Source organism: Maniola hyperantus, chromosome 15 (genome assembly GCF_902806685.2).
Source record: "Maniola hyperantus chromosome 15, iAphHyp1.2, whole genome shotgun sequence".
In the NCBI taxonomy this organism is placed as follows: Eukaryota; Metazoa; Arthropoda; class Insecta; order Lepidoptera; family Nymphalidae; genus Maniola; species Maniola hyperantus.
This window is the reverse complement of record NC_048550.1, coordinates 1,443,311-1,462,401: the sequence shown is the minus strand read 5'-3', so window position 1 is coordinate 1,462,401 and position 19,091 is coordinate 1,443,311. Positions and strand designations below refer to the sequence as shown.

At 38.4% G+C, this 19,091-nt stretch overlaps 1 protein-coding gene across 1 annotated transcript; it reads right to left on the bottom strand.

The window, feature by feature from the left end:
• Window positions 1–1,813: 1,813 nt before the first annotated feature.
• On the bottom strand, window positions 1,814–18,483 carry chif (chiffon). The gene is made up of 14 exons (XM_034976143.2): window positions 18,207–18,483; window positions 18,041–18,126; window positions 15,575–15,763; window positions 13,956–14,062; window positions 12,897–13,031; window positions 11,795–12,079; window positions 10,883–11,324; window positions 10,043–10,239; window positions 9,584–9,759; window positions 8,419–8,683; window positions 7,575–7,753; window positions 7,237–7,424; window positions 6,097–6,255; window positions 1,814–5,388 (listed from the first exon to the last, which is right to left on the bottom strand). Exons 1-14 carry the CDS (start codon window positions 18,247–18,249, stop codon window positions 5,047–5,049), a joined length of 2,793 nt encoding a protein of 930 aa, XP_034832034.1. The 5' UTR covers window positions 18,250–18,483; the 3' UTR covers window positions 1,814–5,046.
• Between the last annotated feature and the right edge of the window lie 608 nt (window positions 18,484–19,091).

The window sequence follows — 19,091 nt, the reverse complement described above, 5'->3', positions numbered from 1 at the left end:
TTAAACATACAAATATTCAAGGAGGAAAATTTTAACAAAATTTTAATTTGAGATCAATAGAATCAACAATAATTATTTATTTTTATTTATCAGCTAGGTAAGAAACCAACACTATCAAGCAAATAATACTAATAGTTTAACAAAACTTATGTTAATATTTACAATACAATAGTATAGTTTAATAAAAGTTTATCTTTCAAATATCATAAATAAAGATCCTTGTTTCGATTTTTCGACAGTGTTTCATAGTCAGCCATTTTGGATATTTAGTATGCATGTTTTTTTTAATAAACTTAACATAACACCAATTCGATTGTAGGTGAGTAAATTAAAATTTAGTGTTTTTTTCTTTTCTTTGTTGATAGCGAAAAATAAAAAAGTAGAGTGGGTATTAAAATTCTTCAATAAGTTTGCAAGTTATATGGGAATACACAGACTTTGTTTTATACTACCTAGAGATATTTATATGTACCTACTATTTTGTTGACGGTCAGACTTCTGTCGCTCGATTGCGGAAGAATTGACAGCTACTAAGTCTCGATCGCCTTTGATTGGTTGATGCTCGCTCACTATTGGCTACAATGCATTGTTGCAACAAGAATCGCACAAGTTCAGCCAATCACAACAATTGAGATTGTAATAATGATTGATGCAGGTTTTACCAAATTGACCTACTGATTCCTAAATAATTTAAAACGGGCTAACGATACGTAACGATTGAAATTATAATCAATCTGTTGATAAGTTACTAAAAAAATGTTGAAAGAGACCATACAATTTTTAAATATTAATTTTTTTAATTATTTTTGGCTGTAAAATGGTGTAATTTTTTTCATTGAAATAGTAAATATTATAATTTACTTAACTTAGTTGCTCTTATAACGTTTTAAAATAAGGACTAAAATCGTATTTTTGACATGACAGTTGACACAAAGTTAAAATGGCGCGTAAGAACTCATTTTGTACGCAATAAAGATTTATTTATTAAAATGCTAACTTCACTTTTGTATGAACTCTACAATAATGTGTTTGGTAATTGAATAGGGTAAATACACTAAGCTTCAATTTGTTTTAGCTAAACAATCGAATCGGCACATAAATATTGAAAAATAAAAAATAAAAATAAATCAAAACGAACAAAAAATGAAAGAAGTAATCTCAGCTGGCTCATGCAACTAAGGGTGAAATCTATAGAGCGCACTCTGACTTTGCTTTGACTTAAGACTGTTAAAACGAGACAGCGCTATATCGCTTACATAAATCTTTCTCTTTTTAACTAAGACTTAAGTCAGCATAATCAAAGTATGAGTTAAAACGATACAGATGTATATATCTATACTATTATATAAAGAGGTAATGTTGTTAAGTTTGTTTGTAGGGGGTAATCTTTGGAACTACTGAACCGATTTGAAAAATTCTTTCACCAGTAGAAAGCTACATTATTCCTGAGTGACATACGCTATACGGGATCTTTAAAAACCTAAATCTACGCGGGCGAAGCCGCGGGGATCAGCTAGTCTCTTATAAATCTATCTCGTTTTAACTCAATCTTAAGTCTGAGCAAAGTCAAAGGGCGCTCTATGGATCTCAGCCTGAGCCTCCAAGAAACTGTGTAACTCAAAATAACTTGTTCAAACTCCTAGAACGTAAATATAAAAAAGAAAAATCAAATTATTAGCTAAGATTCGAAAATATAAGTTAAGTATTATACAGTAAATAAATTACTAGTTTATACATTTTGAGTAAAGGTATGATTCCGAACCACGCTGCACGCAGCAACGCTGCCGCGTGCAGCGTGGTTCGGAATCATACCTTTAGGTTTTTATACATTTTGTTAAAAATCAGAAATTCCTCCAACCTATACAAGCCCAATGGGTTGCACAGCTGAAGTGGTTATGGGCGAGGCACTTAGTTCGAAAAACCGATAGACGTTGGGGTCCCAAGGTGCTGGAATGGCAACCAACCAAGACCGCGGCGTATGGAAGTTCATCCAAGAGACCTATGTCCAGCAGTGGACGTCTATCGGTTGACGACGATGTCCAACCTTTAACTTGTATAAGTTTCCTTGTCAACTTTCATTGCAAAGTTTGAAGGAAATCACCAATTTATTTGCACTATATAAAACAAGAAATGCTATATTTTTCTAACTTGGTTTAATGACAACATACACCTTGGGCTATGGCCTATGGTACTAAACCAACATATTACCACAGTTTAGCAATCTTACAGTTACGCATTGCTTGATGTAGCATCTGAGCTGCAACCCCTAAACTTAGTTTTTGGGACATAATACGATTTAAAAAAGCCAAGACTCACGTGAAATTCTAAGCAGTGTGTTGACAAGATTCCTAAGGTTCGATTTATACTATAGTCGACGCATTTTAAACTGAGTCGTCGAGTTATCTGTCTGTTTCGCTCGTACTTACAGGTCGTAGGTAAGTGCGAGCGAAACAGACAGATAACTCGATTACTCAGTTTAAAATGCATCGACTATAGCAGCAAATCAAAGTGAATTTCTAAAATTCACTTTGACTTGCTGCTAGTATAAATCGACCCTAAGACGTCCATTAAACAATAGGTTTTGCTGTCAGTTTCTTCAGTCCCTGCTGTGTCTATAAGGACTGATGTTTGCATGACAATTATCTGGATAATTTTCAGCACTCATCAGTCTTGATTGATGGAACTGACTGATGCAAAACCTTTCGTGTAATGGACGCCTTAGGAGCTTGTCGGCGGAACCGCGGACGGCGACCTTCCTATGACATTTTTCGCAACTGTAAGATTGCTATACTGTGAAAATATACTACAGAAAATAATACAAAAGAGCATTTTATAAAAATGCATCATCATAAACATATGTACAGCAGTCAACAATACTAACTCCTGCAGAACTATGCATTTCAACTAAGAAGTGAATCACTATACTTGTAATTATTATTCGAGACTTATTGTTCTACTTAATCCTTTTTTCATTTGTAAAATCTTTTATTTTCGATGGTTTTCTTTAAAAATAAAAACGAATTTGTTGCTTGAAATCACTACCCATATTGTAAATGCGAAAGTGTGTTTGTCTGTTGGTTTGTCCTTCAATCACGTCGCAACGGAGCAACGGATAGACGTGATTTATGCATGGGTATAGTTTAAGACCTGGAGAGTGACATAGGCTACTTTTTATCCCGGAAAATCAAGGAGTTCCCACGGGATTTTTTAAAACCTGAATCCACGCGTATGAAGCCGCGGGTATCAGCTAGTGTAGTACACATACAAAAGTGCAACACATATGTTATACTAGCTTCCCACGGTGGGTGATACATGTTGTTAGGTATAGCATAACATATTGCATGCTAATAGACAGAATTTGGCTGTACCTTTTTGTTTTTGTAATATCTCCACTGTTTACGCATATTCGCAATAAAGAAATTTGAATTTGCGTCGGTGCGAGCTAGTCCGCGTCCCTCCGCAATATCACGCACCGTGGGAGGCCGGTATAACAACGCCGGTATATTGTTGACTAATATTATAAATGCGAAAGCGTGTCTGTCTGTCTGTCCGTCCGTCTGTCTGTCTGCTAGCCTTTCACGGCCCATCCGTTCAACCGATTTTGACGAAATTTGGTACAGTGATAGCTTTCATCCCGGGGAAGGCTACTTTTTATCCCGAAAAATGAAAGAGTTCCCACGGGATTATTAAAAACCTAAATCCACGCGGACGAAGTCGCGGGCATCATCTAGTTGTTGATATTCTTACTTGAAACACATAGTACAATGGGATATTATGGTATTTCAACACAAACATGACCTGACCTATTTTAATTGGTCAAATTAACTATAAAAAAATTCGTTATTCTTCTACATTATAACCAGTACTAAAGTAAATAAATAAATAGAGAAAAGTCCAAAATTAATCCTTTTCCAGTAGCTTAGGTGTATTGGAAATAACGTTTTGTCCAGTTATCAATGTCATACCATTCACTAGTTTAATAACTTATCACTGCACTTTATATCACTTTATAATGCATCCAAGCTAAGAATAGGATGGACTTTCCTCAATATTGTGACATCTCAGCTGGAAATATATTTCGATTATTATCATATCTGTTATAGCTCACACCTAGATCAATACTGTTTCAACTCAAAAACCTTGCCTTCTCTACATAGTATAAAATAAAGTCGCTTCCCGCTGTCTGTATGTATGAACGCGTAGATCTTTTAAACCACGCAACGGATTTTAATGCGGTTTTCACTAATAGATAGAGTGATTCAAGAGGAAGGTTTATAGGTATAGTTTAATATTGGTTTGTGTTAATTTGTTGAAATATGACGATATTTGAACAAAATGTCGGAAGAAATCAAGCTTCCATCGGAAATTAACAGATATTACGCGCAACAAAACGAGACGGAGGCGGCGGCGCATTTATAATATTAGTATGGAAGTGACACTACATAAGTATCTACACTGCCACCCATGCGAAGCTGGGGCGGGTCGCTAGTTTAATATGAACTCATTTTCTGATCACTAACTCAATTATATGTACAGGAAAACTGTACAGTACGCGGCAGAAAGTCATGTACATCGGCCTTTAGAATGACATTTCGGCTTTGTAGAGCAATGTCTCTGTCACTTGTGACGCTTTGTCGGTCTTAACGAGAGACAACGTGCTCTACAAATCTGCTATCTCCTTCTAAAGGTCGATATACATTACTTTCTGCCGTGTACTGTAGTAACTATGCTTTATGTAATATTCTAAGTGCAATAATTTCTTTTAAATCTTTTTTTTTTAAATTTTAATTTCCTCTGTTGATTATACAAACAAATCAATATTTTGTCTTAGTTTCTAAAAAGTGTTTTTGAGTTGTAACAGTTTTGATCTAGAGGTGTCATTATATGTATTTACAATAGATTTTATAGTACTAACAAAACTTATTGAAAATATATAGGAAATAGGAATTAAAATACATTTCCAGCTAAGACATCACAATATAGCGGAAAGTCCGTCCTATTCTTAGTTTGTACGCGTTATACACTAATTTGAGTATGTATGATCCGCTAGCTAGGCCTATGCGTTCTGGTGCGCCCCGCTGAACGCAGTCTCCGTCCTGCATTGGGGTCAACACGGGCTACCCTCACTATAGGCTGGAGTAACAACCCTTGTAGCACCCTCTTTTTTCTCCTCGCCTTTTCTTCTCTATCTTCTCCGTCCGAGGTAGAAGAGGATGTATTCTCTTCTTTCTCACTCTCAACTTTTGTATGGGACTTGTCGACAACAACTTTTAGGTCTAGTTTTAATGACGAGTCGTCACTTGGGGTTAATGTTGTACCTTGGTCTACTTCTGTTGAAATTGGTTTATCGGTGAGTTCATTCGGCGATTTCCGCACTTCATCACCAATCTAGAAAAAATAAATTAAACAACTTTATTAGGGACTTAAACAGGTTTCACTAGAATTTTTGTAAGAGTTTAATATTCTATAATAGCTACTTCTAAATATATAAAATGAAAAGGTGATTGACTGACTGACTGATCTATCCAGTATCAACGCACAGTTCAAATACTGGATGGATCGGGCTGAAATTTGGCATGCAGATAGCTATTATGACGTAGGCATCCGCTAAGAAAGGGTTTTTGAAAATTCAACCCCTAAGGGGGTGAAATAGGGGTTTGAAATTTGAGTAGTCCACGCGGACGAAGTCACGAGCATAAGCTAGTCTCTTATAAATCTGTCTCGTTTTAACTCAATCTTAAGTCTATAAAATTGTATCTTGTAAAGAACTTACTTAGAGTAATTTCTATACGAAAAAAAAAATGTTTTGTTAAAAAATTTAAAAATATTTGACGGTTACGCCATGTGACATCATTAACCGCTTTCCGTACAGCGTGACGTTAATAATTAATTTAGAAAACTAATTTTCAATCCTAACCCCATAAACTACCGCTATACAAAAATTTACGTCATTTTATTACTACTGTCACAGACCCTAATCCGCGAAATTATTCCTTGAAAAAGCAATCGCACTTCTGACCTTTCTTTAGACACGCCTCTAAACTAGTTTAGCACCTATCGTTAAGGTGCTAAACAAGTTTTGGCCTTTGACTGTACCTGTGAGTTATCCTCCGTCAAAGTGTCGTCATCCTTTTCAGTCTCGGACATAGTCTCCTCACTCAGCGTGTCTTGCGTAGTTTCATCCTCGGGCGGTTCAGCCGACGACCTGTCTAAGCTCTCAGTGTGTTCCAACTCCATACTGTTTGCTCTGGAATCCTAAAAAGAAAAAAAGAAATCAAACTAAACAAAGACTGCGGACTGCTGCAGCTCGTTGCGGATTATGTCACAGTCTTCACAGTCTGACACTAGGCTGGACATGTCGGCAGTGACCCTGTGTGATGTTACCTTCTTGATGGGCCAGCCGGTCTTGTTCTTCTTGAACTTGCCGCACCGGCCTCTGTTGCGGAATGCGGACTGCTGCAGCTCGTTGCGGATTATGTCACAGTCTTCACAGTCTGACACTAGGCTGGACATGTCGGCAGTGACCCTGTGTGATGTTACCTTCTTGATGGGCCAGCCGGTCTTGTTCTTCTTGAACTTGCCGCACCGGCCTCTGTTGCGGAATGCGGACTGCTGCAGCTCGTTGCGGATTATGTCACAGTCTTCACAGTCTTCACAGTCTGACACTAGGCTTGACATGTCGACAGTGACCCTGTGTGATGTTACCTTCTTGTTTTGTCGCTTCTTGTTGGGCCAGCCGGTCTTGTTCTTCTTCTTGAACTTGCCGCACCGGGCTCGGTTGCGGAATGCGGACTGCTGCAGCTCGTTGCGGATTATGTCACAGTCTTCACAGTCTTCACAGTCTGACACTAGGCTTGACATGTCGACAGTGACCCTGTGTGATGTTACCTTCTTGTTTTGTCGCTTCTTGTTGGGCCAGCCGGTCTTGTTCTTCTTCTTGAACTTGCCGCGCCGGCCTCGGCCGCGGACTGCGGACTGCTGCAGCTCGTTGCGGATTATGTCACAGTTTTCACACTCTGACACTAGGCTGGACATGTCGGCAGTGACCCTGTGTGATGTTACCTTCTTGTTTTGTCGCTTCTTGTTGGGCCAGCCGGTCTTGTTCTTCTTCTTGAACTTGCCGCGCCGGCCTCGGCCGCGGACTGCGGACTGCTGCAGTTCGTTGCGGATTATGTCACAGTTTTCACACTCTGACACTAGGCTGGACATGTCGGCAGTGACCCTGTGTGATGTTACCTTCTTGTTTTGTCGCTTCTTGTTGGGCCAGCCGGTCTTGTTCTTCTTCTTGAACTTGCCGCGCCGGCCTCGGCCGCGGACTGCGGACTGCTGCAGCTCGTTGCGGATTATGTCACAGTCTTCACACTCTGACACTAGGCTGGACATGTCTGGGAGGTTCTTTGATGCTATGACGCTAGTTTCGTCACCTGGGAACAATAACTTTAATGTTAAATAATTTTGCTATAGATGAATAAATGATTTGTATTTTTCTTTCTCCTCTATCCAACACGTCTGTTCATAGCCAGAAGACTGATCATTGGATATCGCCTCACAGAAAAAATATTTTTCTATATCACCTTGAAAACTTTCTGCAACATCATAGTCAGTGGGTTCTTCAAATACTTCAGACAGGAACTGCTGGAGCCTCTCCGAGGCTTCTTGGTTTTCAGATAACACTGGCTCAACCTTCATGCTGAGAGGGATGTCACTCATTGTGTCTTCTGAGGCAGTGGACTTGGCATCGTCGCCAGTTTTCCTTGAATTAAATTCTTTTGTTGTACACCACACAAAAATAACGATTAACATAAGCATAACATGTAACATGGAGTGGTGGTAATATGAAAGAATCCTCAAAACTAGGGATGTAACGATTCCGATATAATCGGCAGGCCGATACCGATTCAACCGATATGGCATGGTAAATTCTGATTTGATTTTGTATTTTTTTTTTATTTTTCACACTTCTCAACTCTCAAAAAGATAGCTTTTTAAAAAAAAAATTACCTACATTTTTTTGCTTTGTTTTATCAAAGACAGCTTTTAAAGAATACAAGTCATAGAAACCTTTATTATTTACTAAATCATCGATATCGGTATCGGTATCGCCGATTATTTACTAGAATAATCGGTATCAGTATCGTATTGGCAAAATTATGGATCGTTACATCCCTACTCAAAACATAACATTCCTTCTGTGCAATAACCCAGCAGACCCGAGTATAGACAGTGTAGATGCGTGTTCTCTAGGGGACTAAAAACACGCTAACACACGCACGGACTAAACATAATAAAGAATACAAGTCCTAGAAACCTTTATCGATATCGGTATCGGTATCGCCGATTATTTACTAGAATAATCGGTATCAGTATCGTATTGGCAAAATTATGGATCGTTACATCTCTACTCAAAACATAACATACCTTCTGTGCAGTAACCCAGCAGAGCCGAGTATAGCCAATGTGGATGCGTGTTCTCTGGGGGACTTCCTCGGGTGACTCTCTAAAGCTATCAACGCCGCTGTCCGTTTCTTAATGTTCTGTTTCTTCATGCCCCTCGTGCCATAGGAGCGGGAGGGGCCGGGTTTCTCCTCTCTCTTCACTAGGTCACTCAGGTGACAGCAGTTAGGCTTTAGTGGTGGTAACTGACCGATTTCGTAGGGTAACTTTGCTGACTTGGAATATAATTCTGTAAGAACGAAAAGTATAGTTTTTAGGGGTTCCGTACACAAAGGGTATAACGGGACCCTATTACTAAGACTGCTGTCTATCCGTCTGTCACCGGGCTGTATCTCATGAACCGTGATAGTTAGATAGAATGTGTTTCCGTTGCCGCTGTAACAACAAAAACTAAAAAACAAAATAAAATAAATTTTTAAGGGGGCTCCCATACAACAAAATTTTTTTGCTCGTTTTTATATGTAGTTAATGGCATGGAACCCTTATGGATTACAAGATGGTGGCCTTAAGACAGCTGTTCTATTTGGCAACCATTTTAAATACAGACCGAAGCAATGCGAAAACGTTCCAAAAAAGAGCTACTTTTTTATTGCGCGTAAAAGAAGTTTTACTTCAAAACAATTTAAAGTTTCAACATCGACTTCAAGAAGTTTCAAGACTCGTGTATATAAACACTATCTAAAATGTCAGAACCCTTCTATGTAATTACACATTATTAAATATATTATCCTACAATTAAAACATCAATATTACTCATATTATTGTTGTATATTTATTATTCATCTATCATTATATTATATATAAATATATGTATATATATTATGTATTATATATGTACCTGTGTATATATTTATCTATATATTATTATTAAGGCATTTCTGTGCCTGTTAATATACATATTACTTATATTATAATTATTATCTTTATGTTCCCTAACAACTTACGTACACCTTAAACCCAGTCTCACTAGCCGGTAAATCCTCTTCAACCTAGTTGCCTGGTAGAGATCGCTTCACAGCGATAAGTCCGCTGATTGTACGTTCTTCTTTTACATGTTTCTTTTTGTGTCTTTTCTTTTTGGTGTACAATAAAGAATATTAAACTAAAAAAACTAAAACATGTTCCTTACCAAAGTACTGCGGCACATTCTTGGTGACAAGCTTATCTTGGTCCTGTCGTTTGAAGGTCTCGAACCAGGGCTCGCTGTGAGGAACAGACTCAAACGCAAACTCCAACTGCTCCACGGCCGGGGTGTACTTCAGTTTACCATCCTCCCATTTCATGCACTTTTCTGCTGGCTCATCTCTAAGGAAGAAAAAAGTTTTAAGTCTTTGTTTTAAGAAATGCTAGCTAGTCGATACGGTACGCTATAGGCACGGCAACCGTTTTCAGTTACATTATGCTATAGCGGACACATGTCTACTACTTGTGGACACCAACTGAACGGGAATACGTCGTCGCGTCTCAAGTTTATACGGCACCGCATCGGAAATTTGGACAGTGCATTATGCGACGTCGTAAATTTTCTACGCCTCGACGTCGTATCGCAGCGTTGTGGTCTCAGCTAAAGAGTTTGAGTTCTATTTACCTGAGAGGGCTGACTTTGATTTCAGGTGGTGGTTCCGTCTCAGTTTCTTCAGGTGGTACGGGATCTGGCGGTATAGCTGGGGTCTCCACTACGGGAGCTTTGGCGGCAGGTTTCTTCACACGCTTGGCCACGACTGGGCCTCTTCTCTTCCGCCTCCTCTTGTCCTCGTGCCAACTGTCTTCTTCGGAGGATTCCTCCTTTAAATACAAAATACATTATATGTCGCCAAAACTGAGTGCCTTTATAAAGATGATGATGATTGATGATTAACCGGATAAGTCAGGATTACAACATATTAGATTTAACAGAGCCTACGTGGGCGCACTAACAATATTCTCGCACTACGAGAGACAACACAGACTACCCTCAAGAATTACCCTACCTACACCGGCTCCTCCATCCCCATACCGGTCCTAGACCAACCAGCTAACCTAACACACCACAACCTAGTACTATAACCTCAAACAACAGAAGCCACGCAGGTAACAACAGCAATAATAATAAAATCCACACTACGACACACAGTGTCTCCTGAGAAGTGCCTTCGGCAAGAGCCACATGAATAATCACCCGTTTGGCACAGCGCGTCCGATTTTAAAGTCTCACGACAACAACGGTGGGAAGGATGATGTAATCTGTCGATGAGCAATGTGTTTACAATTAAAATACTGCCCTGCGGACATATTTTATTCAAAAACACACGACATCAGACAACATCAGATGAGTCCCTACAAGAGACCTATGTCCAGCAGTGGACGTCTATCCGTTGATGATGATGATCAACTTATCTACAGCATTATTGTGGGGCTACTGCAAGAATACCTATTCCTATTTCCTTACCTTTAGAGCCAAAGGCCTGGCTGATCTCTGTCTTTCAGACACTGGTGGCTGAGGGGTGGGTTTCCTTCTTGTATTCCTCACGACCTTCTCTTCCTCATCCTCATCATCATCAGATGTGGAGCTTGTGGAACTAGCGCGTTTGGGAAACATGAACTGTTCGGCTTCGTCACTTAACACTGACAACTCAGAGCGTCGAACCTTTCTAAACTTCACCACTAAAGGTTTAGTCCCGTTCCGTGGTGGGGAGTCTTTCTTTTTCGCAGCAAAGCCACCGCTTGAACGTAGCTTGGTACTGACTCCAACAACTTTGTAATACTCGGACGGTTGGGGGTTTGACTCGCTAGTACGTTTGCTGCATCTAGTATTGTGTTTTCTCTCTTCGTCCAAACCGTTACGTCTTGGACTTGTGCCGTTTATGTCTGGCGATTGGGAGTGCTTTGACCTTCAACAAAATGTTTAATTTAATGTTTTAATTACATTTTTTATACCACAGTGTGACTCTATTCTCTTATCTGTGAATTAAGTAGCATTTTTAGCGTGACTTAAGTAACACTTATCCGTGACTTAAGTAGGTCATGTTTAGCGTGACCTTAGTAGCGCCTATCCGTGACTTAAGCAGGTTATTTTTAGCGTCACAGTGACGCTTATCCGTGACTTAAGTAGGCCATTTTTAGCGTGACTTAAGTAATGCTTATCCGTGACTTAAGTAACACATACTTGACTTAAGTAGTGCATTTTTACACCATACAAAATGGATTGCTTAAAGTTACGGTTAAGTATTACATGGGTTCAAGTCGAGTGTAAGTCTATGGCGTAAAATAGGGCGGTGTGAAGTAGGATGGTGTGAAATAGACTGGCATGAAGAATGGTTAAAAGTCTGGCCTGTTCTGTTAATTATAAAGATTTACCAACCTTTTACTCTTGGGTTCAACATCTCCATTACAAAGTTTCCTTAAAGACCTTCGTTCGCCGTTCACAGGCGTGGATTTGTCCAGAAATGTGGAGACATCAGCACCAGAGGTTATCAGGGAATCCAATGCCAGGAAGTTTGTATGATCTCTGACAAAGGCCAAGTGATGGGGAGATCGTCGATGTAAGGCCGCGTCCACATAGTCGGCGTTGCACATCTCACAGTAGCCCCCTTTAGCTTCCTTGTCCTCTTTCTCTTTTATTCGTGGACGACTCTTTCTTGTCATTCTGGAAGAAAATTTACACTAATCGTTGTAATTATTTAATTTTCTTGATGTCTCATTATAACTAAAAGATGAGTACACTAGTGATGTAACGAATGTCATACTTTGGATATTCGCAGATGCGAATATGAATATCTGCTGCCAACATTCGCAAATGCGAATGCGAATATTCAGTTTTTTTATGGCGCGATTTGTCTATGGCTTGGTGACCTTGGCGGCAGTCCCGTTACCAAATGATAAAGAGAAGACTGATAATGTGATTATGAGGTTAAGTTACTTTTTATTACATTAAAAAAAAAAAAACATAAGAAATTATATGATTTTGTTTTATTAACCAACTATTACATCAATTTTTTTTATATTCGCAAAACATTCGCAGTAATTTCGCGGAATGCGAATATGCAAAAATATGTGAATATCCGCGAATGCGAATATTCGTTACATCACTAGTCTCAGCATGTTTATTATTTTTATAATATTCAGATACAAGTTAGTCCTTGACTGCAATCTCAACTGGTGGTAAGTGATGATGCATACTAAGATGGAAGTTGGCTAACCTGGAAGGGGTATGACAGTTTTTATTAAACCCATGCCATTTTTCGGTTTCATGCGGCGGCACGACTTTGTCGTTAGGGTGGTAACTTGCCACGGCCGAAGCCTGCCACCAGACCAGACCAGAATTTTAGAAACTATAAAATTCCAAACCCCTGCCAGGAATCGAACCCGGGACCTCCCACTAATAAGACCACAGTGCTTAACCACTGCGCCAGGGAGATCGTTTACGGTTATCAAATGTGCGTACATGTTTAGTATCAACTCACTTCTGCGAAATGTTGTTATTAGAAGGAATTGCGTGAACTAGGGTATCCGGTGACTCTTTCTTATCTTTCGGAAGATCAGGCTCTAGTGATATTTGCGGCCATTCATCAAACTCTTTGTACACCGGTCTGCATAATCTGCAATGAAGTTAGCTATGGTTGGCAAAGTTGCGATTTGTTTGAGAAACTTTTGATACCCGATTCATATGAGAAGAGGACGAAAATCCTGCTAAATTCAAAATCTCGTAGCGTCAACAAAAAAATGATAATTTTACTTATTAAATTTATTATTATTAAACAAAGCTGTTTTTTTATAAATAATATTTTTTATAAATGTCCCGCGACTCCTTCCGCGTGTATTTAGTTTTTTAAAACTCCCGTGGGAACTCGAGTTTGATTTCCCGGGATAAAAGTAGCCTATGTCCTTCCCCGGGATATAAGCTAACTCTGTACCAAATTTCATCGAAATCGGTTCAACTGTTGAGCCGTGAAGAGCCAGCAGATAGTCAGACCGACAGACACACTTTGCATTTATAATATTAGTATCCTTGACTTATTTAACATTTCTAATCTGATCAATACATTTTTATTTTCAACTTTTCATAAAATTGTGCTGTAATTTACTATTAGCATAATTTATTAAAATTTACCTTCAACCTACTTGTGTCAATTTTGCAGGATTTTATCTCTATCCCTATCTAAAAAAAATTACACTTTCATATTTCATTACTTATTAATTTTTTCTAGGGCAAAAGGGTATGAATTTTGGTAACATTTTATTTAAAATTATTTCCTACAATATTTTTTTTGCACACACTACACTACCGGTAATTTTTTTTTTAGGTAGGCTTTTTCATTCTATTCTCATATAAGTCCCGCAAATTGCTATTGCGCTGGAACCATGTCTCATTAACATCGAAATGACGTCATTTTGACGTCAGCCGAAATAAAAATATACCATCGGCTCGATACTCCAGTCTAGTGCTGACATCACTAAAATAGCGGCACCACGCATTAGCAATTTGCGGGACTTATCAGTTTTTTTTAGCAATTGGTCCATACTTGTCCAAAAATTCAATCTTGAGAAAATGTTTACTGAAGAGGTTCACATGCGCTTTACGCGGAGCCGTGAAGAAGGTGTCATACAGTTTATCCAATAGAATTATAGCCTGAAAGATTAATACATAATATTATATAATAAGAATAGATATATATATATAAATGTTAATCAAACAAGAAGAAAGCATTTTTTAACAAAGCATAAAAATATAACATGTATTTTATAACACTGTGAAACAATCCCGCCTTTAAGTAACTCTTATCCATGACTTATGGTGCCCATTCTTACACTGTAAAAATGGGCGCCATAAGTCACAAATAAGAGTTTGACCCATTTTTACAATGTAAAAATGGATCAGACGAGAGTTATGAAATAATATATGATACCTGTGACTTGAGCTAGGTAATGGACTACTTAAGGCACAAATATCATACTGTACTATTATTCATGCAAATAATAGGCTACTTGACAATTTTTTTAAGTTGGTCGTAAATGGTTAATATTTGTCCTATTATATCAAAAAAATTAACACTATATTTTTTTGCGCCCTAAAAACCGTAAAACTTTAATTTAAAAAAATATTTTTCTCAACAGTATAACCCTGTGGTTATACTGTTGTTTACAAATGCATGACGTCAGAGCACAGATAATCTATCGGCCAAACATGGCCGACAGTGTTTTCACCTGTCTAAGAAAAATATTTTTTTAAATTAAAGTTTTACGGTTTTTAGGGCGCAAAAAAATATAGTGTTAATTTTTTTGATATAATAGGACAAATATTAACCATTTAAGACCAACTTAAAAAAATTGTCAAGTAGCCTATTATAAATAAATAGCAAACAAAGAAATAAATACAAAATTTTAAGAAATCGTTTTTAAATTAAGTATTGTTTTCAAATCAATTCCCAAATATTGACTTTTAGGCGTGCCAACTGGGCACAGAAAGTGTTGTTCCAGCAGCAGTGTTAAAAACTGCTGTGGATAATAATAGATAATACTATTAATAATTTTTTTTAAATTAGAAAAGCAAGCATAAAAATTATTGTATTGTCCAATTATTATGATCCGTGTGTGAGTTGACGAAAGAACAAAAGAAGCACATCAATTTTTACCTAGTTTATACTAATTAAAACTCTATTTGAATTAACGTAAGGTTGATATTTAATTACCTGCATAAATGGTCACGTTTGCAGTTGTCTCTGCTGGAATTATTGCATTAAATGCACCCTTACCTTTTGCTAGGTCAGAGCGGGGGCACACGATGCGTTGCGGCGGCAGTGCGGCGCCGGAGCTGTGTCTGTAATATCTGTGGCATGTCACACGATGCGCTATGGGGCCGCACCGGACTTGCAACCACCGAGTCGAGGCGGGGAGGGGTGAATGCGTTGCGACGTCGGAGCGGCACCGCTCAGTTGTTTTTATTAACATACTGTCCAACGCTGCGACGACGCCGCTGCGATATAACAACGTTGCGGCGCCGCACCGCTCGTGTGCCCGCTGATACGGTGAAATCTTTGCGGTGCGGCGCCGCAACGCATCGTGTGCCCTCAGTTTAAGGGCTGCGGCAGCGGTATGGCTGGTGGCATATGACGTCAACGACACCTCGCCTGTGTGCACTCACCTTCTGCACGGTAAGGTGCACGTAGCTCTGCCTGTGCGCGGGCTGCGGTGTGGGTGGCGGCTGCCGGAGCCGCTGCAGCATGGCATCGGCGCGCGCGCGGCCGTCACGCCGCGCACATCGCGCTACTCTCGCCGGCGCCGCGCCGCCCACCACGTGCGTCACGCGTGACGTCAGAAACACCTCCTCGCGCTGCAAGACATACCATGACGCTAAACCACATTTATGCAAATAATAAATTATATTAAATATTGTACGTTTTTCTTAGATCATTGGGGGGGGGGGGGGGGAGGGGGTTTGTTTTGCTATGATAGATTCATGGACATAATATGGACAGCAGAGGCTTAGTAATAGGGTCCCATTGGAATCCTTTGGGCACAAAACCCTTAAAAGGATAACAAGCACACACTCCACTCTACACCTGGTGTGCAACGCGCCTTGCGCATTTGATCGTGAGTGGCCTAACATTTTCATAAATTAGGATTATTTTGTGGAACTTGTACCAACCGTTACATTATAATGTAATTTTTTTGCAGATATACAAATATAACCCTGTATAATCATATTGTAAAAGTGAAACTCTATGTCTGTTACATTTTTATAGCCCATCTGCTCAACTGATGCTATAGCTTTCATGTTGCTATGGCTTCTTTTTATACCAAACAGATATTTCTCATGCAATTTTTAAAAACCTTAATCCACACAGAAGAGTCATAGGCATCATAAAAGAAATACCTAATAAAAAATTTGAAATGAATAACTAAAAGTAAACGTGCCATATAATTAAACCATATTAAGCATTGCTAAATTCCAGAAATAAACTAATTTACTAAACGAACAACAAAACATAGTTATTTTGAAACATATTATTCATCATTGATTACACAACAAAAGTAGTACTACTTTGTAGGCATTTATATGGTTATGATGATAGGGTACTTACCTACTATTTACATTTGGTATTGCCATTGTACAAATTAGAAAATATAATTGACATAAACATGGTAAGTATAAGTGGCAACTTTAATTGGAACTGTCATGTAATAAAGTGATATGATCATCAAGTAAGAACAATGTGAAAGTCAGCAATAAATTCATTCTTGTGACCTAATATTGTTGTTGTTTTACAATGTGCATACTAAAGAGTAAAATATGCTGATATGATTATATGGCAGTTTCATGCCCATGTTGTGTCATAGTGCAATTACTGGCAGAACATTAGGCGTGTACTGTGTACGTAAGCGTATGTCGGCGACACGGTACAATTGAACTCGCATACTCATCGAGTTTTCCTTGAAATACAGTCGGCGTCGGGCGGAGTGAGCGCCTTCCGACGAATAGCGCCAATCGTCCCGCGCAAAAAAATAACACCCCCAATGCACACCAATGTCATCCCTAACACATCGTCTTAAGAATCACATCTCCTTGGCGTCTTTAAAGCAATATCAACTGTCAAAAAATAACCATACACACGCGTAGGCCAAAGAAAACTACATTTCAAACGGCTTTTATTAAATGGATGTAGTGCAACGCGGCGTGATCGAGCGAGCCGCGCGGCCTCGGCGCGATGCACTTTACGCCGCGACCGCAGCTCTAACGCCAGCATACAAAAGATGACCTAAAATTGAATGCAAGCTACGCGCGTAACTGGACACTCGGACAACTCTGTTTTCCACTGTTTTCTAAACAATTCTGACTCGATCGATGTACGAGCCCCCACGTGCAGGTATCGGACGGCGTATATACTTACACAAAAGCCGTCCGCGAGGCCCCCGCGCGCCGCTTATCACAAAAATAAGTAACTATATACCAGCCACAGCGACGGCCACTTCGTCACTATTAAAATTCCCGTGAAACACAATTTACACTGAAAATGTTTACGATGCTTAGTGTACACAATGTCTGGAAATAGTTTGGGCAACGTTTGTGATACTTTTCAAAGTAAATTATACACATTTGATAAATAAAATCGTAAAGTAACAACAAACACAAATCTGACACACAAGATGGAGATATTATGCTCTAGTTTATATTTTACTCACTAGTGGTGCTGCAAACGCGCGGAAAGGAGACTGCCATTGGAACATTACGTTCCGTTTAGCGTATTTTGAAACAAGACAATAACTTTTTAATTAAAAACTATAAAAGCACTTAACACGGATATGAATATGTTAAAAATAAGTGAAATAATTTAATCATGCTTTCTTTAAATGTGTGATCTGACAATACACTGAAAGCGTAAAGTTGAAAATTATGTGTGAAAAATTATAATTACGAAAACTTCCTTCAAAGGAACGTTTATAATGCGACCAAATCAAAACGCTTCCGAAAAGAAGCATTATGCCAATATTTTAGAGATGTACTGAATTTAGCAACTTTATAATCATATACATAACCACAAAATTTCATTGCAACGTCCTAAATTCTAGGATCAAAAAGTTTTGGCGGCAAAAATATAGCTTAACTCACCAGACCCATGTCCTGTAGGCGTCGAGATATCGATCTGGATAGTATCGGTTCTTGAATATCCAAGTAAAAACAAAAATTTTTTCTGACTGAAAAAATATATTCACTGGTTAGAGATCATCGGGATCACACAAAAATAACACTATGTTTATTTATAAACATGACATACTTTTGTTGTATTTTTCTTGCAACTGAAAATTCGAGACCATCATGTTAAAAATAAAAGAATTCTTGCACAAATAACAACGTACTACATATTTTATCAATTTCCATCGATTTGTATTGGTAATCCGCGTCAGGTAACTAAAATATTGGCACAGTCACTTTTGTTATATAATCGCGTTTAAAATTACACAATACACGTAATGAATATTCACAAAACAATAAAATGTACAATCTTTAAAATAAAACATATTTTTGACCCTTGTAAAAGATAAATGTCACTGACAGCTGAGACCAATAGACAAGTAGTAAACACATTCATCGATGATCTATGGTACAAATCGATATGGCTAAATGCAATCGATACCTAGTTACCTACGGATTTTTTTTGTCACTATTGTTAATAAAATGAGTCAATTTTGAATACTTTAGTAAAATATTTATCTACCTAATTTTAAAGACCATAAAATATAAAAATTATGGTACAATAACAAAGGTGGTCACTTAAATTTTAAATATTTCCAAATATTTCATTCAATAAATTACTCCATTCCCCTCTTTGTTCCACTTTAATCCCGGAAGGTAACTGCCTCCGTAGATACCTATAGCTACATCGTTCATAAGCGCTGATGGACAGTACATGCTAAGCAATATAGGTAGGTACGTGTTTTATCGATTACTCATGTTCGCAATATATTACGTCTTGTGTAGGTATTGGTCGAATATATGTACAAGTATTCAGCCGTACCGAGCTCAATCGCTTGTTTTGTCATATTCTCTATTTAGGTCACCCAATAGTTACTTATTTCCGTAAACCTTTGAAATCAGAGACGAATTATTAATTTCTTACTAAAAGTGAATTATCTAAAAGGCAAAAAAACGGATGACCGTG

Bases quoted from the DNA above. Each gene is read 5' to 3' on its own strand.
- chif (XM_034976143.2), bottom strand. From the start codon at position 18,249: ATGATGGTCTCGAATTTTCAGTTGCAAGAAAAATACAACAAAA. The intron at 13,032-13,955 runs GTATGGACCAAT...ACTTCATTGCAG, and splicing joins AAGATTGAATTTTTGGACAA to ATTATGCAGACCGGTGTACA. The intron at 7,425-7,574 runs GTGATATAGAAA...TATTGTTCCCAG, and splicing joins TGTTGCAGAAAGTTTTCAAG to GTGACGAAACTAGCGTCATA.